Source organism: Biomphalaria glabrata, chromosome 3 (assembly GCF_947242115.1).
Source record: "Biomphalaria glabrata chromosome 3, xgBioGlab47.1, whole genome shotgun sequence".
NCBI classification, from domain to species: Eukaryota; Metazoa; Mollusca; class Gastropoda; family Planorbidae; genus Biomphalaria; species Biomphalaria glabrata.
The window spans coordinates 55709928-55726022 of NC_074713.1; the positions used below are offsets into that span (position 1 = coordinate 55709928).

Here is a 16095-nt window from a genome sequence, read left to right on the forward strand (position 1 = left end):
TTCACGGCTTAGACTGTAAGATAGGCTCTGATCGAGCAGTCAAAAGCTGGCTAGAATAAGAAAACTAACATTCTAAATTTAAATTAGCTTCATGTAATGTGAATAAATGTTTCCTGCAGGCTGCTGAAGATGCCTATCTTCCAGAGAAACCCTTGTTAAAGGAAATCTTAGAGTATATGGACAAAGTTTTTACAGTAATCTTCATTTCTGAGATGATCATCAAATGGTTTGCATTTGGATTCAAGACTTATTTTACTGATGCCTGGTGTTGGCTGGACTTTAGTATTGTAATGGTGAGTCATTTGGTTGTGCTGAGTCTAGAAAAGTTTAGCTACATTCAGCAACAATACATACCCTAAATACTGCATCAAGATTCTCTCACTCTCCTAAACATTAAAACTAATACTCTTAAGACTATCAGCTTATACTTATCTTTAGTGATGTTTTAGTTTTTGAACATAATAAATTTGCTTTTCATTTCTTATAGTAACAATACTACTATTTATATAAAGATGCTCTTTGATAGTAAAGGATGAGCACAGTCATTTTTGTCTACTTGAAGATGTAGTCTCAGTATCTTATATAATACAGACGTTACTTCAAAAAAGAAGATGATTACGTCCTACGCGTCATGCATTTAGTCATACATATTAACCAATGACTTAAATTCTGCCAAGTCACTGGTTTTCCTGGCTAGCTCAGGCAACCCATTCCATGCTCTAATAGCACTAGGGAAGAAGGAGTATTTGTACAAATTTGTCCTAGCATATGGGACAAGAAATGTACCTTTATCTTTGTGTCTTTCAGAGTATTTTATTAAATTTTGTTTTTGTATTTGAAGATTATGGTTCAGTGTTTTATGTAAAGTTGCTACTTAACTTTTGAGCCTTCTGTCCTGAAGGCTTTGTAAATTTAGTGATTTTACTAAAGGTGTTACTCTAGTCAAATGTGAATATTCGTTTGTTATGAATCTCACTGCTCTATTTTGTGTCTGTTCTAGTTTCTTAATGTTTTCTTGAGTTGAGGGGTCTGTCAAGTTCAATCTTTGTCTTGAAAAAAAAAGATCGCATTACATTATGGCCTCATTCTTCTTGGTGTATGTCAACCCCACAAGTCCCTTTGCCTTTCTTCTTTGCCAAACTACCTTGCTATTATTTTTGTTTCACAGCCATAAACACCAACATATATCTCTGCCGATAGGATCAGTCTTGTGCTACTTTTTCCTAGATGGAGGTGTTGATTCCATATTTTATGGGGAAGATGTTTGCATTTATCCCATCTTGTGAGCGCCTTCCAGAATCAAGTCATTATTTGAGTTCTCGATAGTTCAGTCTGCACATTTTTTGTTGGCATAGCTAGACATTGTTTTCAGTGTTAGTTAGTCCTATATTTTCTGGAACATTAATTTGTTACTAGACTCGTGAGATATCTTTGTTTGGTGCTGTGTTTATTAATGACTAAGAGATGAGACGAAAGCTTGATGCATGTGAGATCTGGATGGTCTAATGGTTTATTCACTTGGCACTGTATGTTGCTGATAGGTGTAGTTTTTTAATCAGAGGGACGGTCCAGGTTTAATACCCTCATCAGTGTTGTACCTTATGCTATATTTAATTCACCATTTCTCTCATAAAAAATGTGGTTCATAGTGTTGCCTTTAGATATGCAATATGTTTGCATCGTTCATTGTATCAGCATTCCAAGACTTTGATCTGTCTAAAATAATTTTGTTGTCCATGTAAGATAGATTAGTTGTTTAAGGTAAATAATTTCTTAGGCTTAGAAATAAGTGATAAATGTGTGACAAGTAGATTTATTTTTTTGTTAAAGTATGTTTTGTAGTCCTATAAAAGTGCACTTTTTCATCAAAGTTAGACTTGTGGTGCTTCAAAGCTAGACATCTAGTTCTTGAAAGCTAGACATGTGGTTCTTCAAAGTTAGATAAGTTGAACAAGTCCATAATAACATCTACATGTATCAACAAACCAGAGCTTCTGTTTTCTTTTTTAATGACCCTTTGAAAGATATACATTTCCTTTTGCTTTGCTGATTTTTTTTTCTTTTTATGCTAATAAGTTACAAATGCAATATATAGAAGTATTAAAATATTTTAAGTTTCTACTTTCCAAGACCATTTCAAAACAATATACACCTTGACAACTTTGAATTGATAGCAATATGTGGCAGCTTGATAGAGGAAATGGTTGAGCACAACTTAACTAACCTCCTTTCATTTTGTTTTTTTTTTAGTTATCAATTTTTATGTTGGTGGCTGAGGTGATGGACACTGGTGGAGGTAAGATGGGCTTCATGAGATCCATTAGAACGTTAAGAGCCTTGCGACCTTTGCGGGCAGTCAGTCGTTGGGAAGGCATGAGGGTAAGACTATGTTTATGAAACTGTTTTATTCTTTTCAAAAGTATATAATAACACCTGGAGTTATCTATCATTACATGAAACATAAGCCATAATATTTAAACAGTTTTATTGTTAATATGCTGATATTTTGGCAAAGCGTGGTCGAGAGACTAAGTGCGCTTGAACTTAGCTTGGATTGGCTACCTATGAAGGGGGCTCGAGGTTCGACAGCTGACTCAGGCAGAGTTGTGTTTGCTGAGCGCCTAAAGGCAGCACGGAAAACCCTTCTCCTAGATACCCCCTCCTCCCACTGGTCCACAACTGAGGTTGGACCAAAGCGCTCTGAGCATGCTTTAAGCATGAAAGTAGCGCTATATAAAAGCCATAATTATTTATGAAATTGATTTTATTGATAAGATATGTTGTTGCTTTATTTTTTACCAACTTATATTTTGATGTCATATTTCTGTGTCATGTAACCTTTTTGAATGGGACCTTGATTGAACAATAACCCCAAAATAAAATTACAACTATCCCCAGAATTTCAACTTTAAGTCTTTTTTTTTTTTTTGTTGGCTAGTTTGCTCTACTGAATGCAAAAATTATCTGTTGCCTTTAAAATCTAATATCTTCATTGTTTGTTTTTCTTTCTATCCAAACACAGGTTGTTGTAAATGCCTTATTCAAAGCAATTCCATCTATCTGTAATGTCTTGCTAGTGTGTCTTGTTTTCTGGCTTATATTCGGCATCATGGGAGTCCAACTCTTTAATGGGAAATTTCATGCTTGCTGGAATGAAACCAACAAATGTAGTCCTGATGACGTAAGTAATGTTAGTGATACTGCTAAATATTGTTCATGTCAGGGGCAGTGTTGGGGCAAGGAAATTAAAACATTAAAAAGTTAGGACAGCCAATAGGAAAAGAGGTTCCTTGTCTATACTATAATGCATACTTTGGAGTAACCAATCTAGAATAGCAAACAGCTCAACATGAAACTAGTCACAATCACCTTGTAAGAAACAGTATGAGAATATTTTTCAAGAGTAAGAAATTAAAAAGCTCTAAAAAAGAAATATATACCTACTTTTTCTACAGTCTACTAAAACTAAATCTGATTAAACTACATGTAATCATACACATAATCATCTTCTTTTTTGAAGTAACATCTGTATCATATAAGATAAAGATATATGATAATAAAAAGGAATAAACTTCACCATCATAAAAATATTTGAATCATTTCACATTAAAACACACATATGTATACTGTTAAGTTCATTCTTTGTGTGTGGAGATAAACTGTCTTTTGTTCATGGTGTGAAGCAGTGAATACCAGGCAAGAAGGTCAGTGAAGTACACAGGTCACGAAAAAGGCTGAGAATAAAAGTGAACATTGCAACAGACCCTACCCTCCCCTGCCTTGTGTGCAGCCGACTTTTTATAAAAAGGATAGGACTCCATAGCCATCTTTGAGCTCATAGGAAACATCTTTAACTGTGAAGGAAGAGCTGTATATACTTGCTACATGCTCATCTTTAACTGTATATACTAGCTACATGCTCATCTTTAACTGTATATACTAGCTACATGCTCATCTTTAACTGTATATACTAGCTACATGCTCATCTTTAACTGTATATACTTGCTACATGCCCATCTTTAACTGTATATACTTGCTACATGCTCATCTTTAACTGTATATACTTGCTACATGCTCATCTTTAACTGTATATACTTGCTACATGCTCATCTTTAACTGTATATACTAGCTACATGCTCATCTTTAACTGTATATACTTGCTACTTGCTCATCTTTAACTGTATATACTTGTCATATGTAATAAATTTACTGGTCTCTCTATTTGTAAGAAGACCTAAGAACAGCAAGATTCTTTGACACTTACATGCAGGATGTTTTGCACACAAACAAAGTGAATGACATACATACACTTCTGTTACAGCCTTTTTACTATATCTATATAGTTCTCTAGAAACTACCTTAGTTTCTCTCCAAGTCTAGGTGTCCCTGGGTTCAGCTGTAATTACATCAATCACTTAACAACTTGATCAGAACACAGAAACTTTATTATACTCCATGGCACATATCATACGCTGGTCTCTTTTTGTCTGACAACGAGCACACTTCCCGGTCATTTGTGCATACTTTCAAACTGACATATATCTGTAAAAATAGATTATATACTCATACAGACACTCATCTGTGACAACTTCATAAACATATTTAACACACAAATGCATTTTTAAAGCCTGCATATGAAAATATGTTATAGATTATATAGATATATTCATAATGTGTACACAGGTTCCCAACAGAACTGTTTGTGAAAATCTAGGATTGAATTGGACCAATGCACAAATCAACTTTGATAATGTCATTGCTGCCTATTTAGCACTGTTTCAAGTGGTAAGTACTGCTCATTGAATTTACACATTTAAAAAAAAAATTGCTTTTGTATAGCACATCTTTCATGCTTAAGTATGCTCAGTGCATTATGGTTCAATCTTTATTTTGCGGACATGCAGGGGAGGGGTGTTTCGGAGAATGTTTCCATATTACCTTCAGTTGTTCAGCTAAGATGATTCAGCTCAAGTTGGGGGCTTAAGCCTCTTTTAATAAAAAGTGTGCTGGGTTTATAAGCACACACATTGGTTCTTTTTTTTTTAATTTTAAATAAATTTTGATTAAATTAAAACTCTTAATAGTGTGATTCCAACACACTCAAAGGCAGTGGTTGTCAAATTTTTTTAGTTCAGTTTTCTGTTTCTGAAGCATGAAACGAATTCTTCAAGTTCAATGGAATATTTTTTTTAATTTGTAAATATGAAAACAAATTATTTTTTTTTTTGACAGGCAACTTACAAAGGATGGGTAGATATCATGAATAATGCTATTGATGCAAGGGAGGTAAGTAATCCTTAGTAGTTCAGTTTTGAGAGAGAGTAGTATTTTTCTTCTACAAGATTTTAAAAAGTTAGTCCTCAAAGGATATTGTTTTATTTTCCATATTCAACGTTTAATGGCAACGTTGAATCCATTACACTCGATTGCACAGTCAGTCCAGTAAACAAAGTAGGTTAGAAAAAAAATTGTCTAGATGTTCATTGAAGCTTCCAATTGAGACCTTGACCCACCGTTCTATAATGAATACACTGGTTATCAGGAAAGAGTATTCAGCAAGAATATTTTTAAAATGGGTCAAATGTTGATTTATCAAACTGGACAGTACACTATCTTGTCTGTGCCATGATTTGATACTCCTTAACTCATTTTGCTAGATATGGCATCCCATCGACAATGTTCTGTGACTTTTAGAGTCAATAGTGTGAAATTGATCCCCTAGAAAATACATGGGTAGAAAACTCATTTTGCTAGATATGGCATCCCATCTACAATGCTCTGTGACTTTACAGTCAGTAGTGTGAAATTGATTTTCTTGAAAATACATGGGTAGAAAACTCATTTTGCTAGATATGGCATCCCATCTACAATGTTCTGTGACTTTTAGAGTCAATAGTGTGAAATTGATCCCCTAGAAAATACATGGGTAGAAAACTCATTTTGCTAGATATGGCATCCCATCTACAATGCTCTGTGACTTTACAGTCAGTAGTGTGAAATTGATCCCCTTGAAAATACATGGGTAGAAAACTCATTTTGCTAGATATGGCAACCCATCTACAATGTTCTGTGACTTTTAGAGTCAATAGTGTGAAATTGATCACCTAGAAAATACATGGGTAGAAAACTCATTTTGCTAGATATGGCATCCCATCTACAATGTTCTGTGATTTTTAGAGTCAATAGTGTGAAATAGATCACCTAGAAAATATATGGGTAGAAAACTCATTTTGCTAGATATGGCATCCCATCTACAATGTTCTGTGACCTTAGACCTTAGTTCTCATTTGATAGCTTTGCGAAATTCGCCAAGGATTGGAGTTTCAATGACATGACAAGCAGTCCACATTACCTGTTTGTTTGTTTTACATGTTTCGGATGTTCCTTCAGAGTTGAAGATAGTTTACTTCCTAGTCCAAACCTCCCGCATGACGGCAGGGGATGGGACCGGGCAGGGTTTGAACCCTCGACCGTCGATGAAACCGAACAACAGTCCAGCGCGCAAACCGCATGACCAGGCAGCCATCATTTGAAATGGTGAAGCAGAATCAGCAGTTGAAGATTGTTAAGACATTGTTTCTTGAGAATAAGGAGGATCAAATCAAGACATTGCTTAACCATCAAAGCACCTCTAATAAAACTGGAACTTTTCCATCATAGGCATTCTACAAGAGGAGAACCAGAACACTGCTGCTTATCTTATCTTCTTATCTTATATAATACAGACGTTACTTCAAAAAAGAAGATGATTACGTCCTACGCGTCATGCATTTAGTCATGCATATTAACCAATGACTTAAATTCTACCAAGTCACTGGTTTTCCTGGCTAGCTCAGGCAACCCATTCCATGCTCTAATAGCACTAGGGGAGAAAGAGTATTTGTACAGATTTGTCCTAGCATATGGGACGAGGAATGTGCCTTTATCTTTGTGTCTTTCAGAGTATTTTTTTTAATTTTGTTTTTGTATTTGAAGATTATGGTTCAGTGTTTTATGTATAGTTGCTACTTTAAAAAGTTGAAAGCTGCTTATCACACATAGCCTGTTGAAACCTCAAGTCTCTGATCCTCTCTCACTCAAGAGAAAACCAACATTGTAACCAACAATATACCAACATTCACCATATAATATCAGGACGTACAGTGGCTAAGTGGTAAAGCGCTTGGCTTCTGAACCAGAGGTCCCGGGTTTGAATCCTGGTGAAGACTGGGATTTTTAATTTCAGGATCTTTGGGCGCCTCTGAGTCCACTCAGCTCTCAGTTGGGGAAAAGTAAAGGTGGTTGATCGTTGTGCTGGCCACATGACACCCTCGTAAACCATAGGCCTAAGAAACAGATGACCTTTACATCATCTGCCCAATAGACCACAAAGTCTGAAAGGGAAACTTTACCATATAATATCACTTATGTAGACTATTAAGTAGAAGTAATTTCTTTGTTACCATTACCTATCCCTTAGTCTGTTGGACCATTGGGGCACTATGCAAGATTCATTGACCATCTTTCTCCATTCCTCTCTGTCTTTTGCCTTAGTTAGAACCTCTTCTCAATTTCTTTACACTACTTTTAAATGCCTTAACGGACCAAATGTAAATTTTGTAATGAGTTTGAGTACATTTTCTATTCCCCAGATGAATGTCCAGCCTAAGAGAGAGTCTTCAATCTTCTATTACTTGTACTTTGTTCTCTTCATTGTCTTTGGCTCTTTCTTCACACTCAACCTGTTCATTGGTGTCATCATAGACAATTTCAACCAACAGAAAAAGAAGGTTAGCATCTCACACTAGTAAAAAAAACATAGTTTGAAATCATTCCTAAGAAAAAAACAAACACTTAAAGAACTTTTAAAAGTCATTAGGCATACATTTAATTAAAATATTTTACGTAAAAAAATATAAATGAAGATATTTCTGTATATAATAAATAACAAATAAACTATAAATAACATTAATTAATACATTTCAAAAAAAAATAAATAAAAATTTGAGAGACAAGACAAAAACAACAAGGTCATCTAAAAGTTGCCAGTTAACTCTTTCTCTCCATAATTAATTTTTCACGTTTTGGAAGGAATTCTTCATTTTGCTCATTACTATTTCACTACCTTGGTATGATTGGGCTTCAATATCTTTGTTCTTTGTTATCAGAAAATGTTGTATTTTTGGTATAGAATTAAAGGGAAACGCGTGCTCTTTTTGTATAGTTCAAAGTCAAGGTTAAAAAATTAAACATTAATTTAATTTAACGAGGTCAAAATCAACGATGGTATTGTCGATTAGGAGAGAAAGAGTTAAGATTTAAAGTGACCAACTAATGTTTCTTCAGGCTGGAGGTTCATTGGAAATGTTTATGACTGACGATCAAAAGAAGTATTACAACGCCATGAAGAGAATGAAATCAAAATCACCACAGAAGTCAATTCCAAGACCGAAAGTAAGTCTAGTCTTAGAAAAGTACGTTTTGTCATAGTGACATTTTATCAACTGTGGTAATAAAGTGGATATACCAGCTGTGGAAAAAAAAAAGTTGGCATATTACCAGCTTCTGAGAAATAAGTTTTCATATTTCCAACTAATGAAAAATTAATTGACATATTTTGGCTTTGAAAGCTTAAATGTGTAATAAAAGCAGTTGTTAAATTTTTATGAATATTTTTTAAACCAATTTTTTTTTTTTGTTAAACAAATAGTTGCTGTTAACAATTAAAAAAAAAAAAAGAGACTTACTCTTCTTACTATTGAAACTAGGTACTAAAAAGAACATGATCTAATTTGTTTATTACAGTACAAACTGGCTGCACTTGTGTTTGACATCACCACCGACCAGAAGTTTGACATTGTTATTATGGTGATCATCATCCTCAACATGCTGACCATGATGTTTGAATATGAAGATATGTCCAAGCAAATGAAGGACATTTTGGGTATCTTTAACCTGATCTTTATTACTGTCTTCACTGCCGAATGTGTGCTCAAATTGTTTGGACTACGATGGTACTATTTCAAGATACCGTGGAATGTATTTGACTTTTGTGTTGTCGTCTTTTCTATACTAGGTATGGACAATTTTTTTTTTCAGCTTGTGTTTATCTGTGGCTAATTTAGAAAATTAAATATACATTCAGTTGAATGTAGTAATCTGATAAAAAAAAAATAGTGCCATATAGTAGACCTTTTTAAATAAATAAATTTTCCCTATGTACCGGTAACTGAGAATAATAGACCAGGCCCATATAATAAAATTTATCTTAAATGCAAATGTTACTTCAAAAAAAAAAAGATGATTACATCCTACACATCATGCATTTTGTCATACATTTTGTCATGCGTGTTAACCAATGATTAAAATTCTGCCAAGTGATTAAATACATTAGACATACTAAAGAAAAATATAGGGACTACTTGTAAATTGGGTTGTATTATAGTTCTACTTTTGTATTAGCATTTGTTGTAAACTGCCAACAAGAACAAAATTGTATATGTCCTACTGTAAGGGAACTCGGGTGAGTTCCTTACTACATACATATGGCTCGATAATCTAGGGTATGATTGTCAATTACACTTGTCAATACTTGCTTAACTCAAATACGAACACTTAGTATACATCAACTCTAACTCCTTATATTCATGAATATCGATAATACTTTAATACTTAATAAAGCACACAATTATATCACTCTTATGAAATACACCAAACATCAGCACCCTACTCAGACCAGGTCAGCTCTCCAACTGCTTGACTGACGCTAGAAACCTAATTGTCCCCCCTTGAAAATCCCGTGATTAAAAACAATTCACACACCAACTAATAAAATAAACAAACACACACACAATCTCACATCTTACACACCCACGCTCTTGACATCTCCCCCTTACTTCCCCTAGATTTTCCCTGAAAATCTAAGTCTATATTATGTACACTAAAAAAAATTAATTAATGACATTGATTGTTGAAGTACAACATGGTTAAAAGATACTACTTAAAATTACACAGTACATCTTACTATGTTTGCACCAGTAATTTGTTTCAATTCAACAAACTACATCCATGAGTTTAAGTATGAAATAATGAATACAATACTGCTATGCATCAACATTAATAAAATACATGAATTATCTTTCCATTTCCAAACAAAACAAGTTCATCAATAATAATGCATATGTAATAATAAAACTAATAATATAACTAAACTAATCTTCATCTGTTCCACATGTCCAGTTCCTTCTCTTGTGACGTCAGGTTACAATGTACTGTTTATTGTTTGTAAATATAGAGCTTAAGACTTGACTTCCGATGCTTCTCAATACTGGATGAGACGACGCGTCTTGTGCAAAGTACAATTAAAACACAAAGAGATGAACAGTTCAGTCAATTTAATTGAGCAATAATAATAATAGTAGTAGTAGTAATAGTAGTAACTTCTCTGACGAGACGATCATAGTTGAAAAAGTTCAACGTACATACTGGATTGCTGAGACGTGCACAGTCTGAAAACGTTACAATACCAGGTATGCTTCTGACAGAGACAATAATGTGAGTTCAAACTGTCAGCCTAGACAATGGGTCAGCCCAAAAGTTGTCTGTACCTTTAATGTGCTGAATTTCAAAGTCAAAGTCCATAAGGTATAATATCCATCTAGCAATGCGAGCATTGGTGGTTGCAGACTTGAGATACTTGAGATTCAGGTGATCAGTCCAAACAATGAACTTACGTGAATACAAGAAGTGTTCCAACTTCTTAATTCCCCATGTTAATGCTAACAACTCACGCTCCATTATGCTGTATTTACATTCACGTGGGAGTAATTTTCTGCTGAGGAAACGGACAGGATGCAATTTGTTTCCCACGTACTGTAGAGCAGCAACTGCAACAGCCTTGTCCGAAGCATCACACTGTAGATAAAAACATTTATCCGGATCAGGCAACATTAAAATGGGGTGAGAAGTCAAGTATCTTTGTATACGCTCCAATGCAACCTCCCCCTCCACAGTCTTAGCAACTTTAGAAGGGTGCCCTTTTTTAAGAATTTCAGTAAAGGGAGACAACAAGCTTGAAAAGTTTGGAATGAAGGAGCGATAATAATTGAGCAGACCTAATAATGATCGGGTTTCCTTCTTTGTTTTAGGGTACCGTAGCTGCAGAATCTTACTGACATTAGAATTTTCAGGCTGAAGAAAGCCTTGGCCAATCTTATGGCCTAGGAATGTAATAGTTTGGAACCCAATTAGTAACTTGTTAGGCTTAACAGTAATATTGAATTCTCCTAACCTCTCAAGCACCTGTCTCAATGAGAACATGTGACTCTGCCAATCAGTGTTGTACACACAAAGATCATCAAAATAACAAACTACTTGTTCTAAACCTTTTAGCACTCTACGCATTGTTCTGTTAAAGAAACTAGGACTGTTTTTTAAACCAAATGGGAGATATTTGAATTGATAGTGTGCATTGGGTACTTTGAACGCTGTGTACTGCTTACTACTCTCTTCTAATGGCACCTGCCAGTAACCTTTCGTTAGGTCCAATTTACTAAAATATTTAGCTTTCCTTAGTGTGATAAATAGTTCTTCTTGATCTGGAATGACTTCTGCATCAAATTTTGTTATGGAATTTAATTGCCTATAATCAACAACTGGTCTCAAAGTTCCATCTTTCTTTTTGATTAAGATCATAGGAGATGCATAAGGCGATTCACTCTCTTCAATAATATTCATGTTAATCATCGACTCAATTTCCTCTTGTAGCCTTTGTCTCAATGCCATTGGTACATTATAAGGTTTTAAATTGACAGGCTTATCCGATGTTAGAGTTATTTTAAAGGGCTCCACTTTCGCTTTTCCTGGTACATCTGATATTACGTGTGCAAAGTCTTCAAGGAGTTTTTCAACTTCATTTTTCTGAGTTTGGTTTAAGTCTTTATTAATGGTTATTGCCCTTTGGTTTATTTCTCCATTTCCATGGATCATTTCCGGTAGTTTTAATTCTTCTATCTCATTATCAATGATTTGCCCTGTTTCATCATGGTCATATTCATCCACGACTCCAATAAATGCAGCAGACAAAATGTTACTCTTACAGCTACTGTTGGCAACATTGTTACTTGTTACTTCAACTGGGGTGTAATATTTGATTAATCTGTTTACATGAAATATCTTTGATTTGTTTCCTTTCTTTACTATGTAATTTAAGTCTGATAACCTCTTTTCTATCTTGTACGGGCCTTCCCAATATAATTTGAGCTTATCTCCCTTTTTTGGTTTCAACACTAATACCATTTCTCCTGTAGCAAAACTTTTTTTTACAGTGTTTCTATCATATAGTCGTTTTTGTTCTTGCCTCGCTGTGTCTTCATTATCACATGCAATCTTAGCTGTGCTTTGTAGTCTTTCTTTTAATTCCTCAAGATATTCAAACAAGTTAGTATAATTAGTGTCAACTTCTTTTTCTTTGGTCATAAGTTTCTTCAAAATTGCCATAGGCCCTCTAATTTTTCTTCCAAATACAAGTTCGTAGGGTGCAAATCCTGTTGTATCGTTGGGCAATTCTCTTATAGCGAATAATGCCGAGGCTAAGTATTTGTCCCAATCTTTAGATCGTTCAGAACACAGCTTTCTTAATATGCTCTTAAGTGAACCATGTAGGCGTTCTACGCATCCATTCGAGGCCGGGTGGTATAGCGAGGACTTGATTATCTTCACATTGAAGAATTTGCAGACTTCTGTGTATAAATCTGAACCATATTGAGAACCATTGTCAGAGAGAATGGCCTCTGGAAAACCAATCCTAGTGCAGACCGAATACAAAGCTTCTATCACAGTAGTTGTCTCTATATTTCTCAACGGTACAGCTTCAGGCCATCTGGAGAATGTGTCTATCATAGTTAGGATGTATCTATGTTTACTTTCTGTCATAGGAAGAGGTCCAACCAGGTCTATTGCGATTTTCCTAAAGGGTACACCTTGTCTGTCCATCTTCCCCAGCACTGCTTTACCAGCTCTCCCTGGAACTTTTGCTCTCTGACATGGGTCGCAGCATCTTACTAAGTGTTTTACATCTTTATCAACTCCTGGCCAATAAAATTCAGAGTAGATACGAAGTTTTGTTTTCTTTACAGACATATGCCCTGCCAGTGGTGAGCTGTGTGCGTTTTCCAGTATCAATTTACGTCTACACTTAGGAACAACTAAAAGATCTTTAACTACTTGAGGTTCTGTAAGGGACGTAACTCTCTTGTAAAGCAAGCTGTTCTTTTTGACCTTCTCTAGACTCCCTTCTATAATTGTTCCTATGATTGGCGTCTTTACTTGAGTTTCTTCCCTTTCCTTGTCCTTCATTCCTCTCGTCTCTACGGCTGACACAAATAGACCTTTCACATTGCCTATTAACACATCAGCGACCGGCTCCGGAAATAGCACGACGATGAATTCTCCTTTCAGGTAAGGTGTGTCAAGCATTGCCTTTGCGGTTTTGTATATAAATACTTGTCCGTCTGCTAAGCACAAGGAGCATTTCTCTGGCAAAATATCTTTTTCATTGACAAGTGTCTCTCTTACGGCGATAACGCTACAGCCGCTATCTCTCAGGATCGACGCCTTTCTTCCATTCAGCTTTCCTTCTTCTATGTTTAGTGATCCAATAGACTTGTCGTTTATAATGAAGTTAGCCACACTTTCTGGATTATGGTAGATCAGATTGCAAGTCCCTTGTCTATCAGGCAATTGCACCACGGCACATTCGGCTTGATTGGAGTAGTTCCTTCTTGTCTCATTCCTATACCTTCCTTGGTTATTCTGGTACATTCCATTTCCATAGTTGTTTCTTCTGTTGTTAACTTGGTTGCTAAATGTGTAATTTGGCCTATTCCATCGCCCTCTTGCTCTGTTGTAAGAATTGCTATAGCGGGGTCTGACGAAATTTCTTCTGGGCTCATGGTATTCAATGTTTGGCCTGATGTAGTTTGCGCTGCTAGGGCTGGTTTGGTAGCGGTAATTTTGCCTATTCAAATCTCTTCTGTCACTCACTGCGTTGGCCTGATAAATTCTCGATTTCTTGAAAATGCTTTTACTGGCGAAGATTATCTTTCTGTTCTCCAACAAATCAACTAGCTTTTCCAACGACTCAGGTTCTTTATCTAGGATCTCTTCTCTTACCTCCTCGTTTAGGGCACTGAGTATAGAGTCTTTCAATATTAACTCCTCCAGCTGTTCAAAGTTTCGTTCTATTTTCGCCGCCTCGCACCATTGTCGGAAGTTCTTTTGTAATGCCACAAAAAATTCTCTTGGGCCATCTTCAATTGGGACAGTCTCATGCCATCTTTTCCTGCAGGCTTCCTCCGTCATTCCCACATAGTCTAGGAGCTCTTTTTTTATCTTCTCGTAGTCAGTGCAGTCCACTAATCTTCTCTGTGTCAGGAATTGCCTTAGTTTAGGTGTTATTTTCTCCTGCAACTGTGCCACCCAGTCTTCTTCTAGAACCTTGTCTCTCCTAGCTGCCATTTCGAACATGTCGAGGTAACAGGGTAGATCTTCGGTTGTCATGGCAGGGAAACCTTTACTCAGTCTTGGTCTCTGGGCCGTGACTCCGGTTGTCGCGCTTGATTGTGTTTTATTTTTTTCCTGGGCAATTAGTAAGTCAAGTTTCTTCATTTCTCTTTCGTGTTCCCTTTCTTTCTCTTTCTCCTGTCTTTCTTTGTCTTTCTCCTGTCTTTCTTTTTCTTTCTCCTGTCTTTCTTTCTCTTTCTCCTGTCTATCTTTCTCTTTTTCCTCCAATTCCAGTTCCTTTAATCTTATCATCTGTTGCAGCTTGGACATTTCTCTTTCCTCCACCCTCTCAGATCTTTCTCTTCTTTGTTTCTCTGCCTCACTTTCTTTTTCCATGTTTTACTTTCTAATCCTTATAATACACAGCACTCAGTACGTTTGCTACACTAAGTTTTACAGAAAATTTTAAAATAACAGTCCTAGCATTTCTTTTACCTTAAATTACTACCTTAAGAATAATTATAGTGCTCTATACTATACAATAAGAAAATAAAATCAATCCTAATTTTGAAGAATATTTTTAGTTATACCATAGATTAGGCAAGTAAATGATCAAGACAGAAAAATACAAATTGAAATAATGATCAGATTATTAGATTCAGATAGGAAGTTAGAATACGTTGATTTAAAGACTCTTGCCTTTTTTAAATTGGCAACAATAAAATCAGAATGAAATGACTGAAGCCTTAAATTGAGAGGCTAGTATGACAGCACAGAAAAAAAGCAGGAAAATATATGATAGTCAAATTGAAACAAATTATAATAGAGCAAGAAAATAGAGGCTAGAGAGTAGAGGGTTCAGCTACACGAGAGGTAACACAAATCACTTAACTTCCACTCCCTGCACGTGATCCAACCTGTCCTCGTGATGCAACTTCGGGCTGTCGCTGTCCTCTCTGTACTGGTACTTCAAACCACCGCCGTTCATCAGGCCAAATCAAGGGGCATAACACATGAGGAAAAATGTTTTAAAATAGAATGAGTGTCAAGTTAACAACAATATAACATGAAGAACAATATTTGAAGTTTAAGTACATCAATAACAATTTATAACTGCTATACTTATACAATTTCTGCGACGAGAGGTCCTGGTTTTCTTTCACAAGAGCCCCCAACTGTAAGGGAACTCGGGTGAGTTCCTTACTACATACATATGGCTCGATAATCTAGGGTATGATTCTCAATTACACTTGTCAATACTTGCTTAACTCAAATACGAACACTTAGTATACATCAACTCTAACTCCTTATATTCATGAATATCGATAATACTTTAATACTTAATAAAGCACACAATTATATCACTCTTATGAAATACACCAAACATCAGCACCCTACTCAGACCAGGTCAGCTCTCCAACTGCTTGACTGACCGCTAGAAACCTAATTGTCCCCCCTTGAAAATCCCGTGATTAAAAACAATTCACACACCAACTAATAAAATAAACAAACACACACACAATCTCACATCTTACACACCCACGCTCTTGACACCTACTTCTTATATAATGTAGTGTAAATCTGATGAAAAGTTAATATATTTTTACTTTTTTT

At 35.6% G+C, this 16095-nt stretch overlaps 1 protein-coding gene across 3 annotated transcripts in view; it reads left to right on the forward strand.

Moving 5' to 3' along the window:
- LOC106065847 (sodium channel protein type 4 subunit alpha B-like) overlaps positions 1-16095 on the forward strand; it is a 189130-nt gene that overhangs the window by 163425 nt on the left and 9610 nt on the right. For all 3 annotated transcript variants that reach the window (XR_008776829.1, XM_056022745.1, XM_056022746.1), the window contains exons 27-34: positions 120-293; positions 2251-2379; positions 3023-3181; positions 4684-4785; positions 5233-5286; positions 7632-7769; positions 8326-8433; positions 8785-9055. Coding sequence is in view for 2 of the 3 variants with exons in the window: in XM_056022745.1 (XP_055878720.1) it covers positions 120-293; positions 2251-2379; positions 3023-3181; positions 4684-4785; positions 5233-5286; positions 7632-7769; positions 8326-8433; positions 8785-9055 (1135 nt within the window). In the remaining variant the exon portion in view is untranslated. The remainder of the gene's footprint in view (positions 1-119; positions 294-2250; positions 2380-3022; positions 3182-4683; positions 4786-5232; positions 5287-7631; positions 7770-8325; positions 8434-8784; positions 9056-16095) is intronic.